The sequence below is a fragment of the Gymnoscopelus microlampas genome (assembly GCF_963454915.1).
Source record: "Gymnoscopelus microlampas genome assembly, chromosome: 5".
Classification (NCBI taxonomy): Eukaryota; Metazoa; Chordata; class Actinopteri; order Myctophiformes; family Myctophidae; genus Gymnoscopelus; species Gymnoscopelus microlampas.
Genome location: NC_139942.1, coordinates 33,191,782 through 33,215,803, shown reverse-complemented (window position 1 = coordinate 33,215,803; position 24,022 = coordinate 33,191,782). Strand labels below are relative to the sequence as shown.

General features: G+C 43.4%; 1 protein-coding gene across 2 annotated transcripts; it reads right to left on the bottom strand.

The window, feature by feature from the left end:
• Positions 1 to 266: 266 nt before the first annotated feature.
• LOC311046431 (insulin-like growth factor-binding protein 3) lies at positions 267 to 7,331 on the bottom strand. 2 transcript variants are annotated; one of them, XM_084058724.1, is made up of 4 exons: positions 6,873 to 7,331; positions 5,309 to 5,556; positions 3,719 to 3,838; positions 267 to 1,517 (listed from the first exon to the last, which is right to left on the bottom strand). In XM_084058724.1, exons 1-4 carry the CDS (start codon positions 7,252 to 7,254, stop codon positions 1,392 to 1,394), a joined length of 876 nt encoding a protein of 291 aa, XP_083914850.1. In that variant the 5' UTR covers positions 7,255 to 7,331; the 3' UTR covers positions 267 to 1,391. The 2 variants fall into 2 exon arrangements, with proteins under 2 accessions (XP_083914850.1, XP_083914851.1); XM_084058725.1 differs by having other exon boundaries at positions 5,309 to 5,553.
• Between the last annotated feature and the right edge of the window lie 16,691 nt (positions 7,332 to 24,022).

Sequence of the window (24,022 nt, the reverse complement as noted above, 5' to 3'; positions counted from 1 at the left end):
TATGACTCAGTGTTGTTCATACTGTCGTTTATTGTTGAGGTCATGTACAGTATATAGGCCTACATGTTTCTGCCAAGAATGCTGCTATTAACTTTTGTTGTTGGAAAAAAACGAAAGTGTACATATTTCTCTTCTAATTATGTGGATGTACAATAAATGTCGTAACCTTATCATATGATCGTGTGTGAATATTCATTCTTCCACCACCGACTGAGAGACACAACATCAGTTTATACTGCCTTTATTAATTAAAAATAGACCTCTGAGGGTTGCATTGTACATGCATACAGCATATTTGCCTACACTTAGGCACTTGCACGTGATACAAAATGATCACTGAAAACACTATAACCAATGAAAGGGTGCACACAGGTAAGATAAAGGTTTGTGGCCTTTATCTCAGTGATTCAGCTTATGCAAACTGACAGAAACAAAACAATGACCACAGTATTGATTATGGGCAATGTCCTCTGTTTACTCGACATCCAGCCAGCATAACAAGTGTACATGCACTGCCGTGTATTGAGCTGCACAGAACCAGTCATGTCCGACTCCCCCTTGAACGTTTTGCGAGGAGCAGGTAGTGACCGGAAGTAAATTGTTGCAAAATGTACCCCATTCGCGTAGAATAAGAATGCATAAATGCAACCGTTAAGGCACTGCGCTGCATCATAAGGCCCCATCACGAGGCCCAGGCCTCAACAGCACTCATTATGCCTGATTGAGAAAGACACACATTTTATACAACATACATTGTATGTTTGCCTTGCTAGCACTCAAGACTCATACGCGCGCGCACGCACACACACGCACATGCACACAAAAGAAATCGTTATAACAAATACACTCAATACACAGTCACAAGCATACGAATACGATTACACATCACGAGCATGCACACGTGTATAGTGCCACTTAATTGTGCGTAAATGTAGAGCCCTCCGATCAATGTTTGTGACAAGTATAAAAGTCTCTGGAATCAAGTGTGTGATAATCAGACCAGGGCTTCTGAGATTTTAAACAAAAAAGCATAAATCAGGGAGTGTGTCTTGTTCTTAAGAGGCTGGCCCGGGGGTTGTGTTGACCCGTAAAGCTTATAAAGAATACATCCCATCATGCGCTGTAAGGACGAGAATGTCTCTGGCACGAGGAGTCCTTTTTTTCCTCTTTGCGATCTCCCGCCGTTCTCTCTGTCCCGCCTCGGTTAAGGGTCCCACGGGCACACAGATAACATGGCAGCCATCTGTTTCCTGGCTGAGCCATCTCTTGACCCTCGCTTCCAACATCTTCCATCTCTACCAATGTGTTTACAGTACCTCTCTCTCTCTCTCTCTCTCTCTCTCTCTCGACCTCCTCCCTCCCTTCCTCCCTCTCTCCCTACTTCGCTAGTCCTATTGGCTCTCTGAGATGTAGTGTTGGGCGTCTCCTCGGTCCTTCCCGTCAAATCCTGGCAACGGCTGCCCATATTTGTCCACACACCAGCAGAAGCCTCGCTTTCTTCCTCTGGATGGACGACACTGAGGGAAAGAAGGGACTAGTTGAATAAAGAGAAACAATACATACAAAAAGACAGACAACACATCCTGTTTGATATTATGTGTTGTTGTGTTGGGCAGAAATCCTGTATATCCAGATTTGGATAACTTAATGTCTTACTTAGTCATATAACAGTGTCGTGCAAGAGTAGTGAAAATAACTGATCTACAGTCATGATGCGATGAGTTGTGAGCTTGTAGATTGGTATTTTCCCTATTTATTTTATTAAGTTTTGGGGAAAATCTTGAACATTTCTGCCTATATGATATGGCCAAGATAGGGATGCCAGGTTTTTAATTGGTTAAGTCTGTCTGTGGGTTTTATAAATATTTAACCAATGAAAAGTATTATTAATAACTACACATTGGATCCATTGGAAAAACTTTTTTTCCTATTTCCTGAAAAGCAACGTTTTTTAATGTTTCCGCCTGACAGCAGCGATACAAAAGTCAACGGCCTGGTTGACTCAGTGAGGCAGAGCAGTGGTAGTTGAGAGGCATTAACGTCCAGATTGTGCTGAGTAGATACAGACTTGGCTATCCAACCCGCTGTGGTATTTTGAGCTGCTTTTATGGTCTACCTCCTGTTACACACACATATAGAGACCTTAAAGGTAAACAGAAACCTGGTAAAATATTTGCTTAGTCCCGTTTGTGAACAACTGAGAACCAAGATCTATTTTCAGAAGCTAGTGGCCAGTACAAATCATCTGTTGCTGATTATACCCCACAGCTCCAAATTATGGGTACTACAAATGACTTACAGAGTCGGTGGAGCTAACCCAAGGGCTGTTATTTTACTGCCAATTTTACTAAAGGTCAACCTCTACTCTAGTAAAACATGCAGCCATTCATTTGAAGGGCAAAAGCACGCTTTTCTGCTGCTGCTACGCAGGGAAGTCAAAGTCTATCAGCGTGGAAGTCGCCCCTGTTCTGTCCAGCATCGCAGGGGGATTTGTCCAGGCATCTAATTTGAGCTGCAGCAGGATTCTGCTTTGAGGGGTGAGATGACTGTCTGTCCACAATTTTCTAAATGAAACCTTCTATTACAATGTTATTTGATGGCTGCTACAGTAGCACACGTGCTCTACATTTTGCCTCGGGTAAATAAACAAACATAAAATAACGTTTTTTTTCATGATCGCCTGACAAAGAGACATTACATAATGAAGCATGGCGGAAACATGTGTGTAATAATACGATTTAGAATCTGTTTCAAACATGACACTGAGTAAGTGCAGTGCAAAAACTTAAAAACAAAACTCACTCACTCACTTCCCCAGTTCCAATGTGTATAATCCTCTAAACTTAAATTGACTGCTAATAAGAAATGCTTTGGGCTCGGAGTCACACAACCCTCCAAAGTAAACCGACAGACATGAAATAAGTGCCACTCCCTCAGCGCCCCGAGGGCTCTGGTCGGCACACTACGTCCATTCTACATAAACAAAGACAATGAGTCTGGCGTGGGGACGCTGGGTTATGAGATGATTGCAGGTCAAAGAGAACACTTCCATTAGTGCAGGAGGAGAGTACTGCTATGTAATAAGAAATGCTGCGCTGGTGATGCCGTTGAGCGGGAGACCTTAAGTGGCTCCATATGAATGCGTCAGAACCACTCGTTTATTACAAACCAATCGTGGGTGGACCACGCGAACGTGAGGACGGCTGCAGCTCTATTTCTGTGCCTGGCTTCGCGAAAGTCCAGCAATTATGAGGCGAGTGCATCGGGTGCCGGTGGCCACCTTGACGTCTGTCTCCCTGGGAGGGTTCCCGTTAAACGGCCCTGTCGTCCCAGCCGTCAGCCCCACTGGGGTTTGGCCCCTGTGGTTCCTGTCTCCAGAGCCAGCGGCTGGGGTCTACCTCACTGGTGTGGTGTTTCAATGATGAGGCTCTAATAACTACCAGTGGACTACAGGAGGACAACTAGCCTATACCAATCTGTAATTGGGCTGCCTGCATGCTGCAGACCTAAATCCAAGCTGTGCTGGAGTCACTCGATGCATCACTGCAACGCTGGATGCTTGTTAATGAGGACGTGCGTTCAAAGTGATTGAAGCTGGGATGTTTTCTAAGTGTCAAGTTGCTGTCTATTTCATACAAATTGGTATCCAGACCAATGACCATAGATCAAGCGGTCTGTCGGTTGACATTCAAATGATTTTTTCCCCTGGTTTTATTACCTGTTTTTTCTTATAGAAGCCTTGCTTGTCGCAGTTTGGTATGCGGAACCCTCTGGGAGGGAGAATGTCTGTGACCTTGAGGCTGTTGAGCATGCTCTCCATCTCTCTCCGACAAGGACCCTGCGGAAAGGAAGAACATGCATAATCACTCACATTCTCAGCCTACAAAACCCTGTTACTATATATGGTTTTACTGAAATCATAAGCAAACAAGTATAAGACCACAGGTGCAATTTACTGTCAATTCTCCATGTTCTTGAACTAAAATGACAAGATCATTTCAAGTAAGGTGCACCATAAGACATAAACAACGGTGGCCGGCTGGCCGCAATATGAAAGAGGTGACTAATTGTGAATTAATTCATCTGACCAACTTGTGGGGGCTTATGAGTTTGCTAAAGCTGCTTAAAACTCTTAACACTTTACACAAAGGGGGGTGAAGTGCATTAAAAACGCCCCAAGAAGGAGCTGACAGGGTTGCCCTCAAGTCCAAGTACTACAGTACTAAAGCAGCCAGTATAAAACACTTTCAATCCGCTTGCATCCTACAGTATTTTGGGAATGTCACTATAGGCAACAATGTAGACGTGAAACTAGCAGATCTACAAGATCACAACACATTGCAATGTGACGCCTTGTGAGATCGTATCGGCTATTTTTCACCACGTGACACCGTCGTATGATGAAGTATAAAATGGGGCTTAAGTGGTTAAAGGCCATTCCTTGTGTGCACTCTCTTCTCTGGCCAAAAGTGAAGATCAAAAATAGCTGCAGGACTTCCAAGCCTCCAAACAGGCAGTCACATTGGCCAATCCATCATCCGGCTTGCTCTCTGTATACGCCCGGCACGCGGACGCCTTGCGGCCAAACAACTCGACTGACCCAGGTCAGCCACGGGGCCACCGTGCCCACTCTGGCTGCCATGCCATTCTACTGCTGGCCATGCCTGTGCCAGCCGTCAGCACCGCTATACCCAAACATTTCATCACCCGCAGAGAGGGAGAACACAAACACCAAAACGCACGGGGAGAGGAGAAAAACATTCCCCAGTAGGCTACTGGGGGGGGAGAACAATAGTGGTGTAAAAAGTACTCCCATCTTTTACTTAGGTAAAAGTAGCAATACCACATACTCCGTTACAAGTAAAAGGCCTGTGTTCAAAATGTAACTTGAGTAAAAGTACAAACGTATTGGCATCAAAATATACTTAAAGTGTCAAAAGTGAAAGTACAAAAATGTTTGAAAATAGCAGATCCACAAGCTCACATCGCGAGGCGTTGTGAGCTTGTAGATCGGCTATTTTCAAATAGCCTATGTATAAAATAGGGCTAAAGTGGTTAATGTATGTTTTATAATGTAATCATTTATATCTGCAAAGTAACTAGTAACAAGTTTTCAAATAATTGTAGTGGAGTAAAAGTGCAATATTTGCCTCTGAGATGTAGCGGAGTAGAAGTAAAAGTATTGGATATTGTAAATACTCAAGTAAAGTACAAATACCTCAAAATTGTACTTAAGTACAGTACTTAAGTAAATGTACTTAGTTGCTTTCCACCACTGGTGAACAATATTGGTTCTTGTACTACTTACATACTCAGGCTCCTGTTTGGTCTCCAAAGAGAAGTTCTGCTGGTCTGTGCTGAGTGCAGCAAGGAGTTCCTCCATTTTGAAGCTCTGACGTTTCTTGGCCTGCTCCCGCCTTAGAACTTCTGTCTTGGATGAGTGGAAGAAGGGGTGAAGTGGTAGTCTTGCGGATGCGATGGGTTTGCGCGTGCTGTAAGGGGCTGTAAGGCCAGGGCTGGTGGAATTGCGGTCTTCTGGATTTTCAACATTCTCTGCTAATGATAAAATGATAAAGTTCAAAGTGCTGAAGTTCAAAGAAAACACACATGGCTGTACATTGAAATTCAATTTCCAAGATAATTATTTCTGTTGTCATCGAATATAGGCTATCAGCTGCTTTTTTAGGGTTAGGGTTAGTTTTTGTACGTCCATCAAGCCAATGAATGGGGACCAAGTCAAGAGTTCGTGGAGCTCTTTTCAAAGGCCAAATAAAATCTACTTTAAGAATCAATTACTTAGATGAGAGGATAAGATTGGCCTTTTGTCCTTATATGACTTTGGACAGGAAATTAACAAGAACTATGAATGTATCACTTTTGATTTCATCATCTATAACTTTGCAACCCAAATGTTATGAATTTCTGTGACTTTCTGTCTTCCAGTTTACATGTTAGAGAATTAAACGCCAACTCTGGGAGTATTCCAATATCAACATCATCCTGACATCAAAACAAAAAATTGGAGGCAGCTGAGACTTGCCTATGCTAATAGACAGTGCAAACATGCAGGACCAGAACTGTAATAGGTTCTGGTCCCCCCCCCCCCCCCCCCCCCCCCCACACACACACACACACACACACACACACACCTTCATGGCTAATAAGTGATAAATCACTGATTTCATCTTGTCCATATGGAATAGCCTATACTGTATAGGCTATAGCTTACACGTGTTTGAATATGCGCTCATTTACTGTAAAAGGAAGAATGTAACTACCAACTCCAAGTCGATTTCATTAAAACTTTGGAACGTTGATCTCCAAATTAGCGTAGGATATAGGCTATTGATAACAGTGGTGTAAAGTAACTAAGTACATTTACTCAAGTACTGTACTTAATTACACTTTTGAGGATTCTTTACCTTCCTGGAGTGTTTCCAATTTTCAACACCTTCACTTCTCCACTACATCTCAGAGGCATTTAGTTGCTACTTACAAGTTACTTTTTAGATTTAGATTTGTATTACTAAACATACATTTCGGCTAATTGAAAATAGCTGATAAGCTCACCATGCAGGTTGTGAGCTTGTAGATCTGCTATTTTCAAAAGATTTTTATACATTTTGCAAACTTGAAATGGGACATTCTGCATGATGACTGAGTACTTTTACTACATTTAGGTACATTTTGATACCAATGCTTTTGTACTTTTCCTCAAGTAAATTTAGAATTCTGGACCTGTATGAGCATTTCTACAGTAGCCTATTGATACTTTTACTCAAGTAAAAAAAATGTGAGTATAGCCTTACTAGCCTACTTCTCCCAACACTGCTATTAATAATGCATGCATTGCATGCATGCATGCCACTTACCTGGTAATTCATTGACCGGGCAGATTAAGGGTCCAGACGTGCTTATACGCTTCTTGTTGGTGGCGTTCGCGCAGATCCCGCGCCCCTCCAGCAGAGCCTGCAGGGGTTTGGTTTCCCCGGGTTGGTGTCGACAGCTCAGCCCCGCACCGCACCGTCCCGTGTAAACCCCGCACGGCTGTCCCGAGGCGAGCGCGCAGGTCATGCAGCAGCCGCAGCCCGGCTCCCGGACCCTCTCCGCGCAGTCCTTGGGCAACGGCTTGCACGAGAGCCGCGCTCCCGCATCACACGGCTCGCATCGGATAACCGGTCCGATCGCACCTGATCGTCGCGTGAACGACGTCAGAACGAAGGTCACGCAAAGGGTTCTCAAACAGGTGTCCATGGTCGTAAATGGAGAGAATACTTGTGGTTGTCTAGGTGAGTGTGCACACACTGACTCTAAGTGAGACTTTTTTGACTTGACGCTTGTCTCATTCACATGAAGCCACTCAACAAAACATCTCAATATATATAGACCCAGTGACTGTAGTCACACCCCCCGAATGGCTTGCGGTCTGGTGATGGGGTTGCTTAGAGTGGATTGCTGCTTTAGGTTATTCCTTTAAAACCATTAGAATGAGATACTTGGTAGTGGTTTTCATGATCTTTAAATAAAGTCTTGAAATAGCACTTTTGGTGTAGCTGGAGTAGAGTATGAATTAAAGATCAGTTTAATGATTTCATCCTATTATAACAACCCTATTTGAAAAGGAGAAAACCAATGCTGTTCAGCTTTAGTTTTTTTTTGTCAATAGTAGCCTATACTTAAACATCATCAAGTCACCTCAAATTGCAAAAGTAAAATTAACACCAGTATGTGCTGAGAATGCATATTCCTTGGTTTGAAAAACACAAATAGGCTAACTGCAAGTCCAAAACTGGGGGTTATTATGAGCTCAAACATTCATGGCATCAAATTGACTGTGCCTGTATTTCTCTCATTTAAATAGCCTACCTTTAGAAGGTATCTCTCCTTTAAGCTGGCCATGTTTCTCAGATGAATGCAGTGGTCAGTGGAGAGATATTAAAAAACGAGCCCTTCCCCGCCCATTCATTTCCTGACTTATTTTTACCTGTGCTTATTTAAACCACATAGTGTTTCTCAGAATGTCACAGCCTGAGATGCCATGTGAGAAAGGAGCCCTATGACTCCAGGCAAGATTGTGTGTGTGTGTGTGTGTGTGTGTGCGTGTGCGTGTGCGTGTGTGTGTGTGCGCGTGTGTGTGTGCGTGCATGCGTGTTTGCGCAACACTGTAGATGATTCAATTGATCAGATTTTTGTGTGTCCACATTAAACTGTGCGCTGTGTGTGTGTGTGTGTGTGTGTGTGTGTGTGTGTGTGTGTGTGTGTGTGTGTGTGTGTGTGTGTGTGTGTGTGTGTGTGTGTGTGTGTGTGTGTGTGCACGCATTTAAGTCCATTCATTCTGACCAAAGGAGTGGCACATGACCCAATTTGACCTCTGTTTCATATAGGCTTAACTGCAGCCTTTGAAACTTAAGTAGATTATTTCAAGCCTCGATATAATATGAATATTGTAAGTACATGAAATTAAATTGTATAAAACATTCACTAGAAATAGATAACACTCATCTAAATACAAACACCTATCATTTCATTGACTGCTATGTCCAGCTTTGGCATGTGCAGTCTTCAGGAGACACCTTACATGTCATAGAAGCGTGTCTTATCTTTTTAAGTGTTACTATTCCCTTTCTGCGTTTGCCATCATCATGTGACCACAACAACAAGTTATTTTGGGAACATTATCCTCTTGGCTTACATAATGGGGTATAAGGTCACCTGTAATGTCACCTCTCATCACCTCATGCTCTTGTGTGCTACTGCCCTGGACAGACATAAAGCCAAATTCATACCTACTACTTCAGGCACCAAAAATAGCAGACCTACAAGCTCACAAGGCGTCGCATCCACAGTGAGCTTGTAGGTCAGCTGTTTTTGGCACGCAACGCTGTCATGGGACGGAGCATAAATTAGGCATTACTGCATGCATTCATGTGAGCCAGGTCTTAAATTGGCCCTCACTTGCGGGCCTGATAACCTGGTGTGGAAGTTTGGAGGACTTCCCTAGGCTGGGTCCTCCTAAAAATGGAACGACGATGATCCTAGGGATAAGATTCATTGGTAAACCAAACCCTTGTGTGGACCAGATGTAATGGGCAAGGCCTGGGAGATGCCGAGGCTCTGAGAAGGGCTAATTTTTGAACCGCTGGATTGGTTAGTGACACATACTTGCTATTTATTCCTTATTCCCAGTATCAATGACCTCCATGCCAACATCTAATGCGGCATTTGGCCTATAAATGTCACTCAGAGGGACTTCCCCAGATAGGCGGAATGGGGAAGTGTGATTTATGCTTCGTCATACGGCCGCGTCGGTGCAGATTTCCCAATTAAAAACGTGACGCATATGGGCTTTACTGGGAGTGTGTTGGAGTTGGAGACACTTAGAGAATGCAGAGACACTTTGAGCATCTCTGCCACACGCACACACACACACACACACACACACACACACACACACACACACACACACACACACACACACACACACACACACACACACACACACACACACACACACACACACACACACACACACACACACACGAAGTGTCTCTGATCTGGTTGTTAAGATGTGCCACATTGTTGAGCATGTTCTGGTTCTTCGTTGTTAGTGCTGCAAAACAGCCCTTAAAATAAGGAGACATGCCAAACATGCAAGTGGGAAATTCCTGAGTAATAGCATCTATAGTGTGTTTTTTTTCCTTTTTTTTTGTCTGCTATTAATTGGTTGCAGATGAGAGAAGGAATATAGCAGCACAAAAATGTCCAAAATACCTCAAAAGAATAACAGCAGGATAGGCGAGGTGTACAGGTCCTCTTTGTGCTTCAGGTTTCTTGGAAGCCAATGTCAACTCAGTTGCCAGCAAGCCCTGGCGTCCTGCCGCCTGTTAACAGACAGGTCTACAGCACAGTGGAATGCCAAACATTTGTTTCATATGCTGAAAAAAAAAGCCTGCTGATTTTCCTCCCTCTCCTCCGGTCGTAGCTCTGTGGAAGGGGGTCTCGCAGCCACCTGCGCATATTCGGCATAGCTCAGGATAGCGTTGGGCACCACCAGGCCGTAATGTATTGGAAGGTCTTGCAAACTGGAATGTTGTCCCGCAGTGCAGCCACTCAATAAAGAGGGAGTGTGAAGAATGTGCTTTTTACACACAGGATATTACTGTACATGTGTTTAACATAACCTGCTGTCAGAGGCAGAGCAGGCCAACCGCAACTGCCTGTCAAATCCTAATCCCCAATCCAATTTGACTGTTTTAAGACAATTTGGACAAATCAACTACACTTGCATGGAACTTGGGTAGAATCAATACATTATATATATATATATATATATATATATATATATATATATATATATATATATATATATATATATATATATATATATATATATCCTTTCTGTATTCAGTATCATGTGACATCATACTGACCATGATACTGACGTACACTAAGAGGGATTTTTTTCTCTCCCTGGGAAGAACGCTACATACGCTTACATAATAATCACGTACTATAAAAATAAACATTTTAATTGGGTGTGGGGGCGGTAAGGTAAGGCCCCAAAAAGTTTGAGAAACACTAATGGATTTAACCATGTAGCCTACTAAATGTATGGGTCATCAAGGTGGTCAATTTGGAATGGATGTTGTATATCATGCTCACAACGCATCATGCTGCGACACTTTGTGAGTTTGGAGAGCAATAGCTGCTATTTTCACCAGAAAGGTGTGGTCCGAGGAGCACAGGTCTCCGTTAGGATGGGTTGCCTAAGGGCCCGCAAAATTTGGTCATAGCCACTTGGAATGGGATCTGAAAATCGAACTTATACATCTTGATCACATGACCCCAGAGATAACGTGTGCTGATTTGTGTGAGTTTTGGACAAAATCTGTTTTGAAGAAAACGCACTATGGCAGAAAAGGTAATCTGGCACAAACTATATGATGTGTCATGATGTGTCATGATCCAAGGAATCCAGGGGAAAAAAAGATGTTGATTGTACGACCTAAGGTTCAAGAGTTCTAGGCCAAAACGTAAAGTGGGCTGTAGCGCCACCATGAGGACATTTGGAAAATTTGGGATGGCGGTTCATCCTTGGCTTTTTTTTCTTTCCTTTTTTTCAAAGATTATCCCACGATTTTTGCAACCCAATTTTTTTCACCCAGTGCCAATTGTCTAAGTAACCCTGGGCGCTACACTCCCTCTGCCAGCCTAGGGAGAGCCCAGAGTCGAGCTCATGCCTCCTTCAATGCATGAGAGCTAACAAGCCTTCTTATCACCCGACAGGGGGGAGTACATGTTATTCCAGGGGGAGGCAGTATAGAGACCATGATTACTGCATGTTTTTGTGAGGGTACCTACCCTAGAGGACACGGGAGAACATGCAAACTCCACACAGAAAGGCCCTTTCGCCAACCCCGTTCATGCTCGGCTTATTGTAAATGTGAGCGCAAAGTTTCCCAGCAATTGGGCACTGCACCACAAACTGAAGCCAAGAATAGCCAATTGGAACATGACAGTTGTGACAGCTACGTCTTGATCACATGATAATGTATACCGATTTGTGTTTGGAGGTTAATTGGACAAAATCTGTAGTAGTAGTAACAAAAAATGTGTTTTGCGAAAATCTGTCTCATGGTGGCGCTATAACTGGTTGATCTGAAAAAATAATTTGGGTGGAGATTCTTTCTTGGCCTATTGGGAGTGTGTATATACAATCTACGCCGGTGCTCTGCCAAAACCCGCCCTTAGAAACGCCCCGCCTGCCTCTGATTGGCAGTTTTCAGCCTGTACACACACACACACTGGTGAGGCGATGACTTCATAAACCTTGCTGGGTGGGAAAAATGCTGGGTTTATGAAATCATGCGCATGTTTTGTGTATTTCGCCATACTGTTGATTTTACTGTTGACTTTGAACGTAATCTGTGTCACAAGGATGTACATAAGTTAGTTGACTGTCTTTGACTGTAGTACAGTGGTATGCTTGGCATAATACACCCAGAGAAAAACACAGACAAAAATACTCCTATAAATACATTAATTACATGAATTATAGTCTTGTGACCGATGACCGTCTTGATCCATGGCTACATTAATCAGTGCTGCAGAATTATGATGGCATGTGGAAATACTTGTGCTGTAAATCTGTGAGCCTTGAATATGATCATTATTTCTTATTTACATTGATTGTCCAATCCAGGGGTTTTAACAGGTGGTCCGTGGACCACTGGTGGTCCGTGAAGGTATTGCATGTGGTCCCTGACCATGCATTTAGTAATGTGGGAAAGTGAAAGTGAATATTATTTTCTTCCACGGAACTAATGGTCTGCACTAAGGATCTGGTGACCTACGGTATGATGATGCGTCAATGTGGTCAGTTACTGGGAAGTTGGAGGTCAAGAAATTCCACAGAAAATCTCAAGAAGGGGAAGTGTACGGGATTGCCTGATTGAGTCATCATTATTAGGAAAAGTGCCCATATAATCACATGTGTCTGCTCACTCATACATAAGATACAAAACATGAGTTTAGTGGAAGGTTGGATAAAGTAAGAGAATGGAATAAGGGGTAGCTGTGTGGTAGTGGTTCTCAACCCTTTTTTTATTTAGCTCTGGACCACTCACATAGTTCAGTTAGATAATGCCTGGGCTTGATATAATTTGTTGCACATAGTATCATGCAACAAATTAAATCAAGCCCTTAACAGTCATTATTTAATTGCAAGCTTTTTCTCCCACACCACGCCTACACATTTTTTTCTTACATTTGATGGACTCATTAAATATTATTTTAATACATTTTGTATTTTATTCTATTTACATTTTAAAACATTTTCCCATGGACCACCTGCAGGCCTAATTATGCTATGGACCACTATTAGTTCGTGGACCATTTGTTGAGAATGCAGACATTGGGATGCATAGAAAGTGTTACCAAAGCACTAATCTTAGTCCATATCCCCACCCAACACAACAGTGACCCCCAGGTTGATTCTTAGTCAGGGTGGTGGTCCCTGGTTCACAAATCAGTTGAAAACCCCTGGTCTAATCCACTAGGTTGTATACACAGTATATAAATGTCAATCACATCCAAGACCAAACCAATGTATAATGATTCAGACGCAATGGAACTTAGAAATGCGGGGGTCAATTTAATATAATCACCGTAATAATCACATATTTCTGCGCAAAATACACAAAATATGTGGGGCTCACATGATTTCATAAACCTCGCATTTTTCCACATACATTTTATAAAGTCATAGCCTCACCCGTTCGTTCACGTACGCACACAGAAGCAAAACAAATTGTGGTGTGGCGTGAAAAAACAATTGCTGCTGCTGTGGTGTGTGTGTGTGTGTGTGTGTGTGTGTGTGTGTGTGTGTGTGTGTGTGTGTGTGTGTGTGTGTGTGTGTGTGTGTGTGTGTGTGTGTGTGTACAGGCTGAAAGCGGCCAATCAGAGGCAGGCTGGGCGTTTCTAAGGGCCGGTCATGGCAGAGCGCTGGCGTAGATTGTATAAACGCATTGGGAGTGTGCCTGCAAATTTCCCACCGATCAGTCCAGTAGCATGTAGCATGTCATGCAAAACGGGCCCTGTATCTGACAGATACATCTTGATGACATGACTACTAGAGATAACCAATTTGGGTGAGGTTTGGACCAAATCGGCAGGAGAAGTAGCAAAAAAAATGTTTTGCAATGACAACGAAACATGACTGAAAATGTTGTGCAAATGGGCGTGGCTTATTTTGGAAGTTCCGATATGATCCAAAGAATCCAAGGGGAAAATAATTTTGATTGTATGACCTACGGTTCAAGAGTTCTAAGCCAAAACGTGAATCGGCCTGTTATAGCGCCACCATGAGGCCGATTTGAAACATGTGGGTGGTATTTCTTCCTTGGCCTAGTGGGGTTGTGCGTTCAAAGGTTCACGGCAATGGGACGCTGCGTTCATGGCCTGAGGCATTTTGTTCAAAACGGGCCACTCCTGCAAACTTTGGAAGCCAATCTTAGTCAATCAGGATGGAATATGAAAAATCGGACAAATCCATCTTGATCACATGACTATAGAGGTGCGATATGTGTTGCGATTTCCGTGATGTTTCGACAAAATGTGTAGGAGTAATATCAAAAAAATAGTTTTGCAAAAATGTCTAAATTGGACGGATGGACCGGGGTGTAAACATAGTCTTGGCCACAAACATATTAAGCAATCTGTAATACGACTTACTTTCCTTGTTTTCCTTGTTTGTAACGTCTTCTTTTGCACTGTCAGGTCCGGGGACCACCAAGGGTCCAAATAGACCCTCATAGGTCTGTAACTCTGAGAATATACAGTTCCTTTTTACACTCTCAGACTTAAATAAACACTGAGAATTTTACAGTGTAGACTGGGGTTCCATTTGTTCACTCCCAAAGTCACAGACCCGTTAAGGTTCCATTTGGACCACTGATGGTCTCCTGACACATTGGCACGGTGGCAAGTCAGATGCTGGGTGGTTGCCATGGACACGGTGGGGTTCAGTGTCACTGTTGTGACAGTGAGGAGTGCAAGAATCTACACCGGGTGGGGGTTGGCACAGCTCACACAGAGGAAAGCATAGAGTTGAATCAGCTGGAGGTCCGCCGAGGGTGTTTATCCAGGAAAGGGTGGTATGTGTGTATGTATGTGTGTGTGTGTATGTATGTATGTGTGCGTGCGTGCGTGCGTGCGTGCGTGCGTGCGCGTGCGTGTCACTCTCAAAACATCAACCAACCATAACTCCATCCATCCTTGGAATTTTGGGGCTTGGTGCGGTGTGTAAGTGAGTGGTTGGTGAAGGGGTATGTGCCTCGGTGGGCAGAGAGGGAGGGAGGGATGGGGCGGGTTGGTTGCTGTCTAGGAATGAAGCTGCCGAAGATCACATGACAAGTCTGGTACAGTCGCTGTTATTCTTTTCTCTCTCCCCCCGTCCCCGTCCCCCCCCCCCGTCCCCAGTCTTGTGACCATCTCTCCAACACGATCTCTCATATAATTGTCCCCGTCTGAGAGCTTTTCAAACAGACCCTCATCGCAGATTAATCGGACGGAAAGGTCCCTATTATGGCTAATGTCCTTTTCCCCTTTGATTCAGCACTCGTTAGTGCGCAGTGGCGCTTCAGCAATTATCAGATTATTATTAGAAACACGGTTTGGAATAGTGAACAAAATGCATAGGGAAGAAAGGGCAAAAGGTCACCTTTCATCTAATTCCAGGGTCAGTTAGTTCTTTTTTTGGAGTGGCCTGTTCAGGAGGAGCGAAGGGGGATGGAGGGACCCTGGAGCTGTCAGAGTCTCCGTTCTTGGAGGCCTGGCCTCCCCAAGCAGGCCAAGGCCCTAATTAGGCCGAAAAGAGAGAGAGAGAGAGAGAGAGAGAGAGAGAGAGAGAGAGAGAGAGAGAGATCGAGCGAAAGAAAGAGAAAGAGGGGAGAGAGGGAGAGGAGCTCTCAACACCCCGTCTGACAGATTGCAGAGTGCCTGAAGTGGGTTGAGGGTGGCGCCTCTCACGATGGGGACAGGTTCCCCACGCACACACTGTTGCTTCCTTCCTGTCTGTAGTATGTGTCTATTTGTTTGACCCTGCTTCTCATCTCTCTCTCTCTCTCTCTCTCTCTCTCTCTCTCTCTCTCTCTCTCTCTCTCTCTCTCTCTCTCTCTCTCTCTCTCTCTCTCTCTCTCTCTCTCTCTCTCTCTCTCTCTCTCTCTCTCTCTCTCTCTCTCTCTCTCTCTCTCTCTCTCTCTCTCTCTCTCTCTCTCCAACTATACTGTATGTAGTTTCTGTATGTCTTGTTCATGAAAACATGTTGTCCCTCCCGAATAAACAAATAAAGCAATGTACTGCAGTATTAGTGTGTCGTGCTCAAACGTGGACTCCATGTTGTGTTCAGTCCTCCAAAGGTCTCAATTAAGACTTGCAGTGCGGTACAACACAGTTGGACACCATGATCAGTTCAGTTATGTTGAATCTAGTAGCCTATTACTGCAGCCTAACGATTGGCTTGTTGTGCTGTTTCATGTCAGTATCATAGTCAATATTATGTCAGTATCATGGTCAATATTATGTCAGTATCATGGTCAGTATTATGTCAGTATCATGGTCAATATTATGTCCGTATCATGGTCAATATCGTGTCAGTATCATGGTCAGTATTATGTCAACTCAAGTATCATGGTCAGTATCATGTCAGTATCGTGGTCAGTATCATGTCAGATGTCAGCATCATGGTCAGTATCATGTCAGTATTATGTCAGTATCATGTCAGTATCGTGTCAGTATCATGTCAGTATCATGGTCACAGAGATGCTCATAGGCCTGCGTCCTGCGTCTCTGACGCACCATATTGAAAAAGGACGCATTCACGGCACCCTCGTTGCGTCCATGGGACGCACTACAATTTAGCGGAAATTACCGCGGATTTGAAGGCCATCCGTGGATTTCAAAGCCGTCCGCGGATTACAAGGCATAGTGCAGGAAACAAGAAAAATCTCGGTAAAACACCGCCGTATGGAGAAGTATTCTCTCTCTGTCTCAGGGCATTGCGAGCTGCTGCTAGAGGGAGAGAGTGAAAGTGCTGCGCAACTTACAGCCCAACTTCTAAGCAAGTTAACGATGGCTCGTTGACCCCAATTTGACCACTAGGCAATCAACACTGAACAGCACTAATTAATGGCAGCTGTGATTCTTGTGTCTTTCCGTGCAGCCAGATATCAAATAATTCCCTGTAGAGCAGGGGTCTTCAGTGTTTTCAGGCCAAGGACCCCCTAGTTGAGAGAGAGATGAAGCAGGGACCCCCTCTATATTGTATAAAATTGTGTTTCAGATAAACTTTTGCTGCTCTTTTTTCCCTTTACACACCTATAACTCCAAAAATAGCCGATCTACAAGCTCACAAGTGTGAGCTTGTAGATCTGCTATTTTTGGCTAAAGTTCTCCTCAGAAAAGGGATACTAGGATTCAAGTGGTTAATGTAAAAAAAAAAATCAAGTACTACAAGTACTACAAGTACTAGTTGTCGGATTTGGAATTGTGTACTTTTCTTTCAGATACATGTTCTACATGAATATAACCATATAAGATGAAACACGAGTTAAACGCTGTGCATTTTTGTGGGACCCATAAAATGTCCCTGGGACCCATCTAAAAGACCACCCTTGCATCCCAGGACCCATTGCATTGAAAACCTAGCAACATCACTGTGGTCATCAGTATCATGTCAGATGTCAGCATCATGGTCAGTATCGTGTCAGTATCATGTCAGTATCATGTCAGTATCATGTCAGTATCATGGTCAGTATCATGTCAGTATCATGGTCAGTATCATGTCAGATGTATGTCAGTATCATGGTGAGTATCATGGTCAGTATCATGTCAGTATAATGTCAGTATCATGGTCAGTATCAGTCAGTATCATGTCAGTATCATGTCAGTATCATGGTCAGTATCATGGTCAGTATCATGCCAGTATCATGGTCAGTATCATGGTCAGTATCATGCCAGTATCATGTCAGTATCATGTCAGTATCATGTCAGTATCAAGGTCAGTATCATGTCAGTATTATGTCAGTATCATGGTTAGTATGAAGTTTTGAAGTGGAACGTAACACGTTTGAAGTGGAACGCAACTGAAATTACACTGACATTACTGACATTACTAACGAGAGAGAGAGAGAGCGAGCGTCCGAGTGTAATACAACAGCTGGATTTGAACCAACAACCTCAAGTTTGTGAAACAGTGATTCATCTCTTGCACCACAGAGGCATATTTGTTAAAGAGCTCCATAGGATTTAGAGAACTATGAAATCACAACACATGTCGCGAGCTTGTAGATCTGCTATTTTTTATAAATTACCATTGTGGTTCACACTTAATCCGTCCTTATGCACGCTCTTCTGTTAAAGATTAGAGCCAGATACAAACTTGGAAACATGTGTGTCTTGTGACAACTAATTACTTACTTACTAATATGATTTAGATGCAGAGTGAAGATGATCCAAAGGGTGGTCACCTTGTGTTTCTAGGAAACCACCTTATCTCCAGCACCACAGAGACTTGGAAAATGTTTGTGACAACTTCTTACTTAGCATGATAAGGATTTGGATGTGAAAATGTTCATAACAATGGATTCCCAAATAACATACCTCAAAAACTACTGACTGATTGCCATGAAAATCAAGACAGGTAGTTTCAGGGCATGCAGGATATAGACAGGCGGGTAGCGAGCTAGACAGCTCAGGACAGGCAGGCTGCAGACAAAATGTCCAGTTGAATCACATTTTACTCCTAAACTACTATATCTACTGTATATCACGCCCAGTGATTGGAGCGCAATAAGAACACAGAGGATGGATCCAACACAGGATGAGAGTAAAACTTAAGGCTTACAGATTTGTAATTTCTTGCACACAAGATATCTCAAAATCTATTGGGCCAAAACTTGCTGAGCACACATATAATCCCTGGAAGATGAACCTTAACTATTTGATTGAGTCAAACAGTCCTCTGGTGCCACCCTCAGACCAAAATATCAACTTTTAATTTTAGTCCAGGATGAACTCTGTTGATTTTGGTGACTCTATGTGGACTCTATGGACTTGTAGCAGGGGTTTTAGACTTTCTTTTAGGTGATTGTTTTCCCAGCTCTTTCAGTGTTTGCATGCATACATAAGTGCGTAAATGTTCTCATGTGTGTAATCACACTATTATAGCTCATAATATGAGCTATGATAGTGTGACAACATTGTCAATGACAATGAACCATGGCAAAATCATAGCTGTTGGAGGAAGGCCTCGCCCTGGCAGACACAGACTCTTCAATGCTCCATTTATCTTGGAAGTGACGGTGGTCTGTGGTCGCCAGATGTGGTTCAGTTGCCTGTGTGGAGAGGAGTGACTCATCATCACAGCTGCAGTTAGAGCTGTCCAGATAGAACGTTATAATTGTCACTGACAGGTTTTTGTCGTTTTGGAAATCAGGTGACCAGCTTTAGTGAACTTTCTCTTGCGCGTGAATTATGAGACGTGTTTCCATAAATAGATGCAAAAATTACAATAATTTGGCAGGGATGTGTGAGAGCCATCCATTGAGATGTTCCTCTGGTGTTGCAAAGGGTGAATGGGTTTATATATATATATATATATATATATATATATATATATATATATATATATATATATATATATATATATATATATATATATATATATATATTTATTTATATACTTCTTTTATTGTTTCATTCATCTTAATATTATTTCATGAAACATATACATATGATGATAGATATATATCGTATCACAAAGGCAGCACTGGACCATTTGTCTGTTATTTCCCTGCTAAGTGATGGTGGTCCTGACACCCCTATAGGCACCTACCTAGGCCCTAATCTGTGATGTGTTTTGAGTCTGTAGAAACTAGAGAGTGACTGAGGGCCTCCCAGTCCACATTAAAATGGGTTCACTCTACTTTTAATACAGTTTAGTGTTACTGTTTAGCTGAGATGATTTAAGCATCTCTTCTTCACATGACGTCAATGGATAAGAAACATTTTTTGTTTCTCTCTACAGAAGTTCTTCCTTATACGGTCCTTCCAACAGAAGTATGTTGCTTTAACACATTTTATCAAAATGCTGGAAGCACTCTTGGAAGGATATTTAAGACATAAACATCCAATGTCAAGATTTATTTGTGTTGGTTTTAATATTATATCTGCATGGGCTGTTTATTCTGTATTGATTTAAGACCTAGTTTCATTATTGATGTAGACGTCCGGCATTTTCCATCGTGTGAACTGAGTCGAACAATTAACTTTGCCTCAGCCAATGGTATCCCAATGTGAAAGTCCTTAGCTAAACCCACAATGCTTTTTGTGGTTAGACCGTCTGCTGAGAAGCAAACAGGGGCCTCAAATTGCGCAGCCATCCTAAACTAAACGTTCTATTCTTGCTCTCCTACTTTTGTTCTTCCTCTAAGGGGAAAAGTTCCCGCCCCTTCTAATTAAGTGCTAGTGAATGAGCCAGATCGAGTGTGACCTGACACTCCGAAATTAATTTAGTCTTTGGCCAAATTCAGCCTTCCAGCTAAATATTTTCCCCTGCACTTCAGGTGAGGCTGCTCATGAACCAAACTTGAAAGGCTTCATCCTGTGATTGCCTGGCGCGAGCCTTCATGCTGGAGGTTGCTGACAGTGCTTGTGTCTCTTGAAATGGCATCCTACAGTATGTGTGACAGGCTTAATCAGTGTCTGTCACGGGTCGCTGGGCAGGTCAGAAATGACGACACAATGTCCCACTTTCTATCCCTGGGACTAATCAATGGGCTGCCGTGTTTATGTTTACATTCAGAGCAACGGCCCTGGATCTGGGCCTGAGAGTATGCTGTATCAGCTGGACACTGGTAAATAATAAGCCTATCAAAAAATCTGGATCAGAAATTAATTTGATATCCATTACTAAATGGATAAATAGATCCATTTATCCATCACCACACATTGAAGTCCTGTTTAACATAACCTCTCTCTTTCACTCTCTCTCTCACACACACACACACACACACACACAAGTCCTGTTTAACATAACCTCTCTCTTTCACTCTCTCTCTCACACACACACACACACACACACACACACACACACACACACACACACACACACACACACACACACACACACACACACACACACACACACACACACACACACACACACACACACACACAAGGAAATGCGGACACACACTGTTATTACTGTGAAATATTGTAATCTACTGTAGCGATGCCTCTTGACAGATGATCCCTCTGCAGACTAATGCGTTGCCTGGTGCTTTCTGGAGTTTCCCTCATGTCTTTCAGGCTAAATAACAGAGGGAGATGGGCTCTGGGCTCCCTGCATTTGCCACACCTGGGCCCTTCCTTCCTTCCTGCCCACCCCGGGAATTCTTCACTTTCACCACCTGCAAGAGGGACAGTGATGAGGGGATGGGGGAGGAGGAGGGGACCGGCCCACCTTATTACACCTCTAACCTCCCCCTCTTTTCCTCTCCTCTTTTCTGTTCTCTCTCAACGCCACTGGCCCCAGCAGCACATCGTCCTGCCCAGGCTTGTACCGAGACAAGACTCCACTGCTGTCCCCCTTTTACTGCACTTCACTAATTAGACAGTGGACACGTGCGTGTGCGTGTGTGTGTGTGTGTGTGTGTGTGTGTGTGTGTGTGTGTGTGTGTGTGTGTGTGTGTGTGTGTGTGTGTGTGTGTGTGTGTGCGTGTGTGTGTGTGTGTGTGTGTGTGTTAGACCAGATCTGCCAACCCCTCTGTTCTCACCAGGAGACTCCTGTTATTTGACCCCATCTCCTGGACGTCTCCATTTCTCCTGTTCTTATCCTGTTTTGGGGGATTCCACTCTTTTTGTGTGCCCCCTCACTGATATGCAGCCACGGCCATTCATGTTAATTTGCTAGTTCGTTAATTTGCGGCGTGGTCAGTATGACCCTCCCCCCCCAAAATCCTGTTATCGGACGGTCTGAGGTTGGCAGGTATGGTTTAGGTTACAAGAAGCTGTCACTTTGATCATCAACTTCAAATGTGTAAACACATGATCTACAGGCTGTAGAGATGTCACACGAAACAAAAATGGTGCTAAATAGTGCTAAAAGTAGTTCTTTGACTCGTGATTATGTTCTACTAGACTCAGGTTCTGGCCGCTACGCTACCCTCACACCTACGTGGCACCGCCGATCCATTACATTACATTACAGTCATTTAGCAGACGCTTTTATCCAAAGCGACTTACAATAAGTGCATTCAACATAGGTAGGGAACTAAACTACTAATCACCAGAAGTCTTAAGTGCATTTCCTGCAAAAACAAGCAACCAAGAGTATACCTAGCGCTAAGGTAAAAGTGCTATATATCAGCTACCTACTTTTTTAAACAGATGAGACAAAATAGCAAAATCAAATGAGCACGAGCTAATACAATCCAACAAATATGACTGAGTCTGTGCTAAGAAATGTGTCAAAAACAAAAAAAATCTCCATGAATTCAAGGCTTCATGGAGTGTGTAATTGATAGAAAATAAGTAATTTTTGGGTGAACTATTCTTTTAAGTGTCTTGTTCAGGGACATATTGCTAGACCATGATTAAAATAGTGGCTATGGCACTAGTGTTCATTAGCCACTTCTCCAAACAGACTTAACTAGCAAGGCTAGTTAAGTTTGATTGGAGAAGTGGTGAGGACAGCTCCACATCACTAGCTCTAGTTGCTGTATTCAGGGGTCTGTTCTAATCTGGTGTGACTGTGTTGCTGGTGCCCTCTGCTGGCTACAAATGGAACAACTATACATTCTTCTTGGTGATTGTTCTGAAGTCCAATTTATGCTCCACGCCAAAAATAGCAAACCTACAGAGGTTGCATCTGAAGCCAAACCACATACTAACATACTACACACTACACCAGGGGTCTTCAACATTTTCAGGCCAAGGACCCCCTAGCTGAGAGAGAGATGAAGCAGGGACCCCCTATATATTGTATACAATTGTGTTTCAGATTAACCTTTATATTTTACTTGGTCAGCTCTTTTTCCCCTCTACACCTATACCTCTTTGCCAAAAATAGCAGATCTACAAGCTCAACGCCTCGCAGCTTGTAGATCTGCTATTTTTGGCTAAAGTTCTCCTCAGAAAAGGGATGCTAGGGTTCAAGTGGTTAATGCGAAAAAAGAAATCATATCACACAAAATTTGGCGGACCCCCTGTAGTAACTCTGAGGACCCCCTAGGGGTCCCGGACCCCCTGTTGAAGACCCCTGAACCACTGCTGGAGTCTGGACTACTGCTGGTTCACAATTCAGAACAGCTATCCAGCTATAACGTTTAATACAAGTAAAAGAAAGTTTATGAATAAGTGGAGTAGCTACAATAAACAAAGATATTATTAGCATCTTTTAAACCAGAGGTTCCCAAACCTTTTAGCTCTGGACCCAAAACATAAATTTGATGTCTCCCGGGCGGGACCCAAAGTAGTGAAAGTAGCAGATCTACAAGCTCACAATGCGTCACATCATAAGCTTGTATGTAGATCTGCTATTTTCACTACCGGGTGGTAAACGGAACGCTCGTCCCAAAAACACACTGACCCATTTTTTTAAGGGTCCGAGGCCGCTGGTTTAGACCCGGGGCAGGGTGTTTTAGGACGACGGCTAGCGATTCAGGGGTGGAGCCAGGCTAACGCACGGGAACACACTCAAAAACCAGCACATTCAGCAAAAAACGGAAAAAAACAAGACTCTCCCCACCAAAATTGGCAAGACACACCATCTCCCGTTCACTTCCCTTATCTGCATAGTCTCGCGTAGCTTTCTGCGTGAAGTGGGCGGACGCCTTTTTAGGAGACCGGAAGCACGTTGGGGTGAGATGGTGTGTCTTGCCGATTGGCACGGTAATTGTCTCCGCCAGGCCGAAAGGCATGGTGAGAGAGTATGTTTTGCCCCCTGTCCGTCCGTCCGTCCGTCCGTGTGTCATTCTGTCTGTGTACAGCTAATCTCCGGCACACATTGGCCTGTTATAGCGCCACCAGCAGGTCTAATTTAGCAAAACAATTGTTTTGAACAAAATGCCTCAAATCATGAATGCAGTGTCCGATTGCCGTGCAAGGCCTAAGAAGAAATGGCTACCTTTTCACATTGGCCTATTATAGCGCCACCAGGAGGCCACAATAACCTACCTGACCTGGCGGAGACCTGTGCTCCGAGGAGCACTTTTTTTTCTAGTTTTCATCTTATTTTAGTTTTTCTTTTATTCTAGAGAGTATGTTTTGCACCCTGTCCGTCCATGTGTCCGTGTGTCATTCTGTCTGTCTGTATACAGCTAATCTCCGGCACTGTTGGCTTGATTGCAGCGAATATGTGCACACACACTCCCTGGATGCCAATTCAGAACCTTTGCCCCACATCTTTCACATGGGCCTGTTATAGCGCCACCAGGAGGCCGCTTTTTGCAAAACAAATTTT

Excerpts from the sequence above, each read along its gene's own strand:
- LOC311046431 (XM_084058724.1), bottom strand. The coding sequence starts at position 7,254 with ATGGACACCTGTTTGAGAACCCTTTGCGTGACCTTCGTTCTGACGTCG. Across the intron at positions 5,557-6,872 it reads CCCGGTCAATGAATTACCAG|CAGAGAATGTTGAAAATCCA; the intron begins GTAAGTGGCATG and ends TTTTATCATTAG. Across the intron at positions 3,839-5,308 it reads CCAAACAGGAGCCTGAGTAT|GGTCCTTGTCGGAGAGAGAT; the intron begins GTAAGTAGTACA and ends TCCTTTCCGCAG.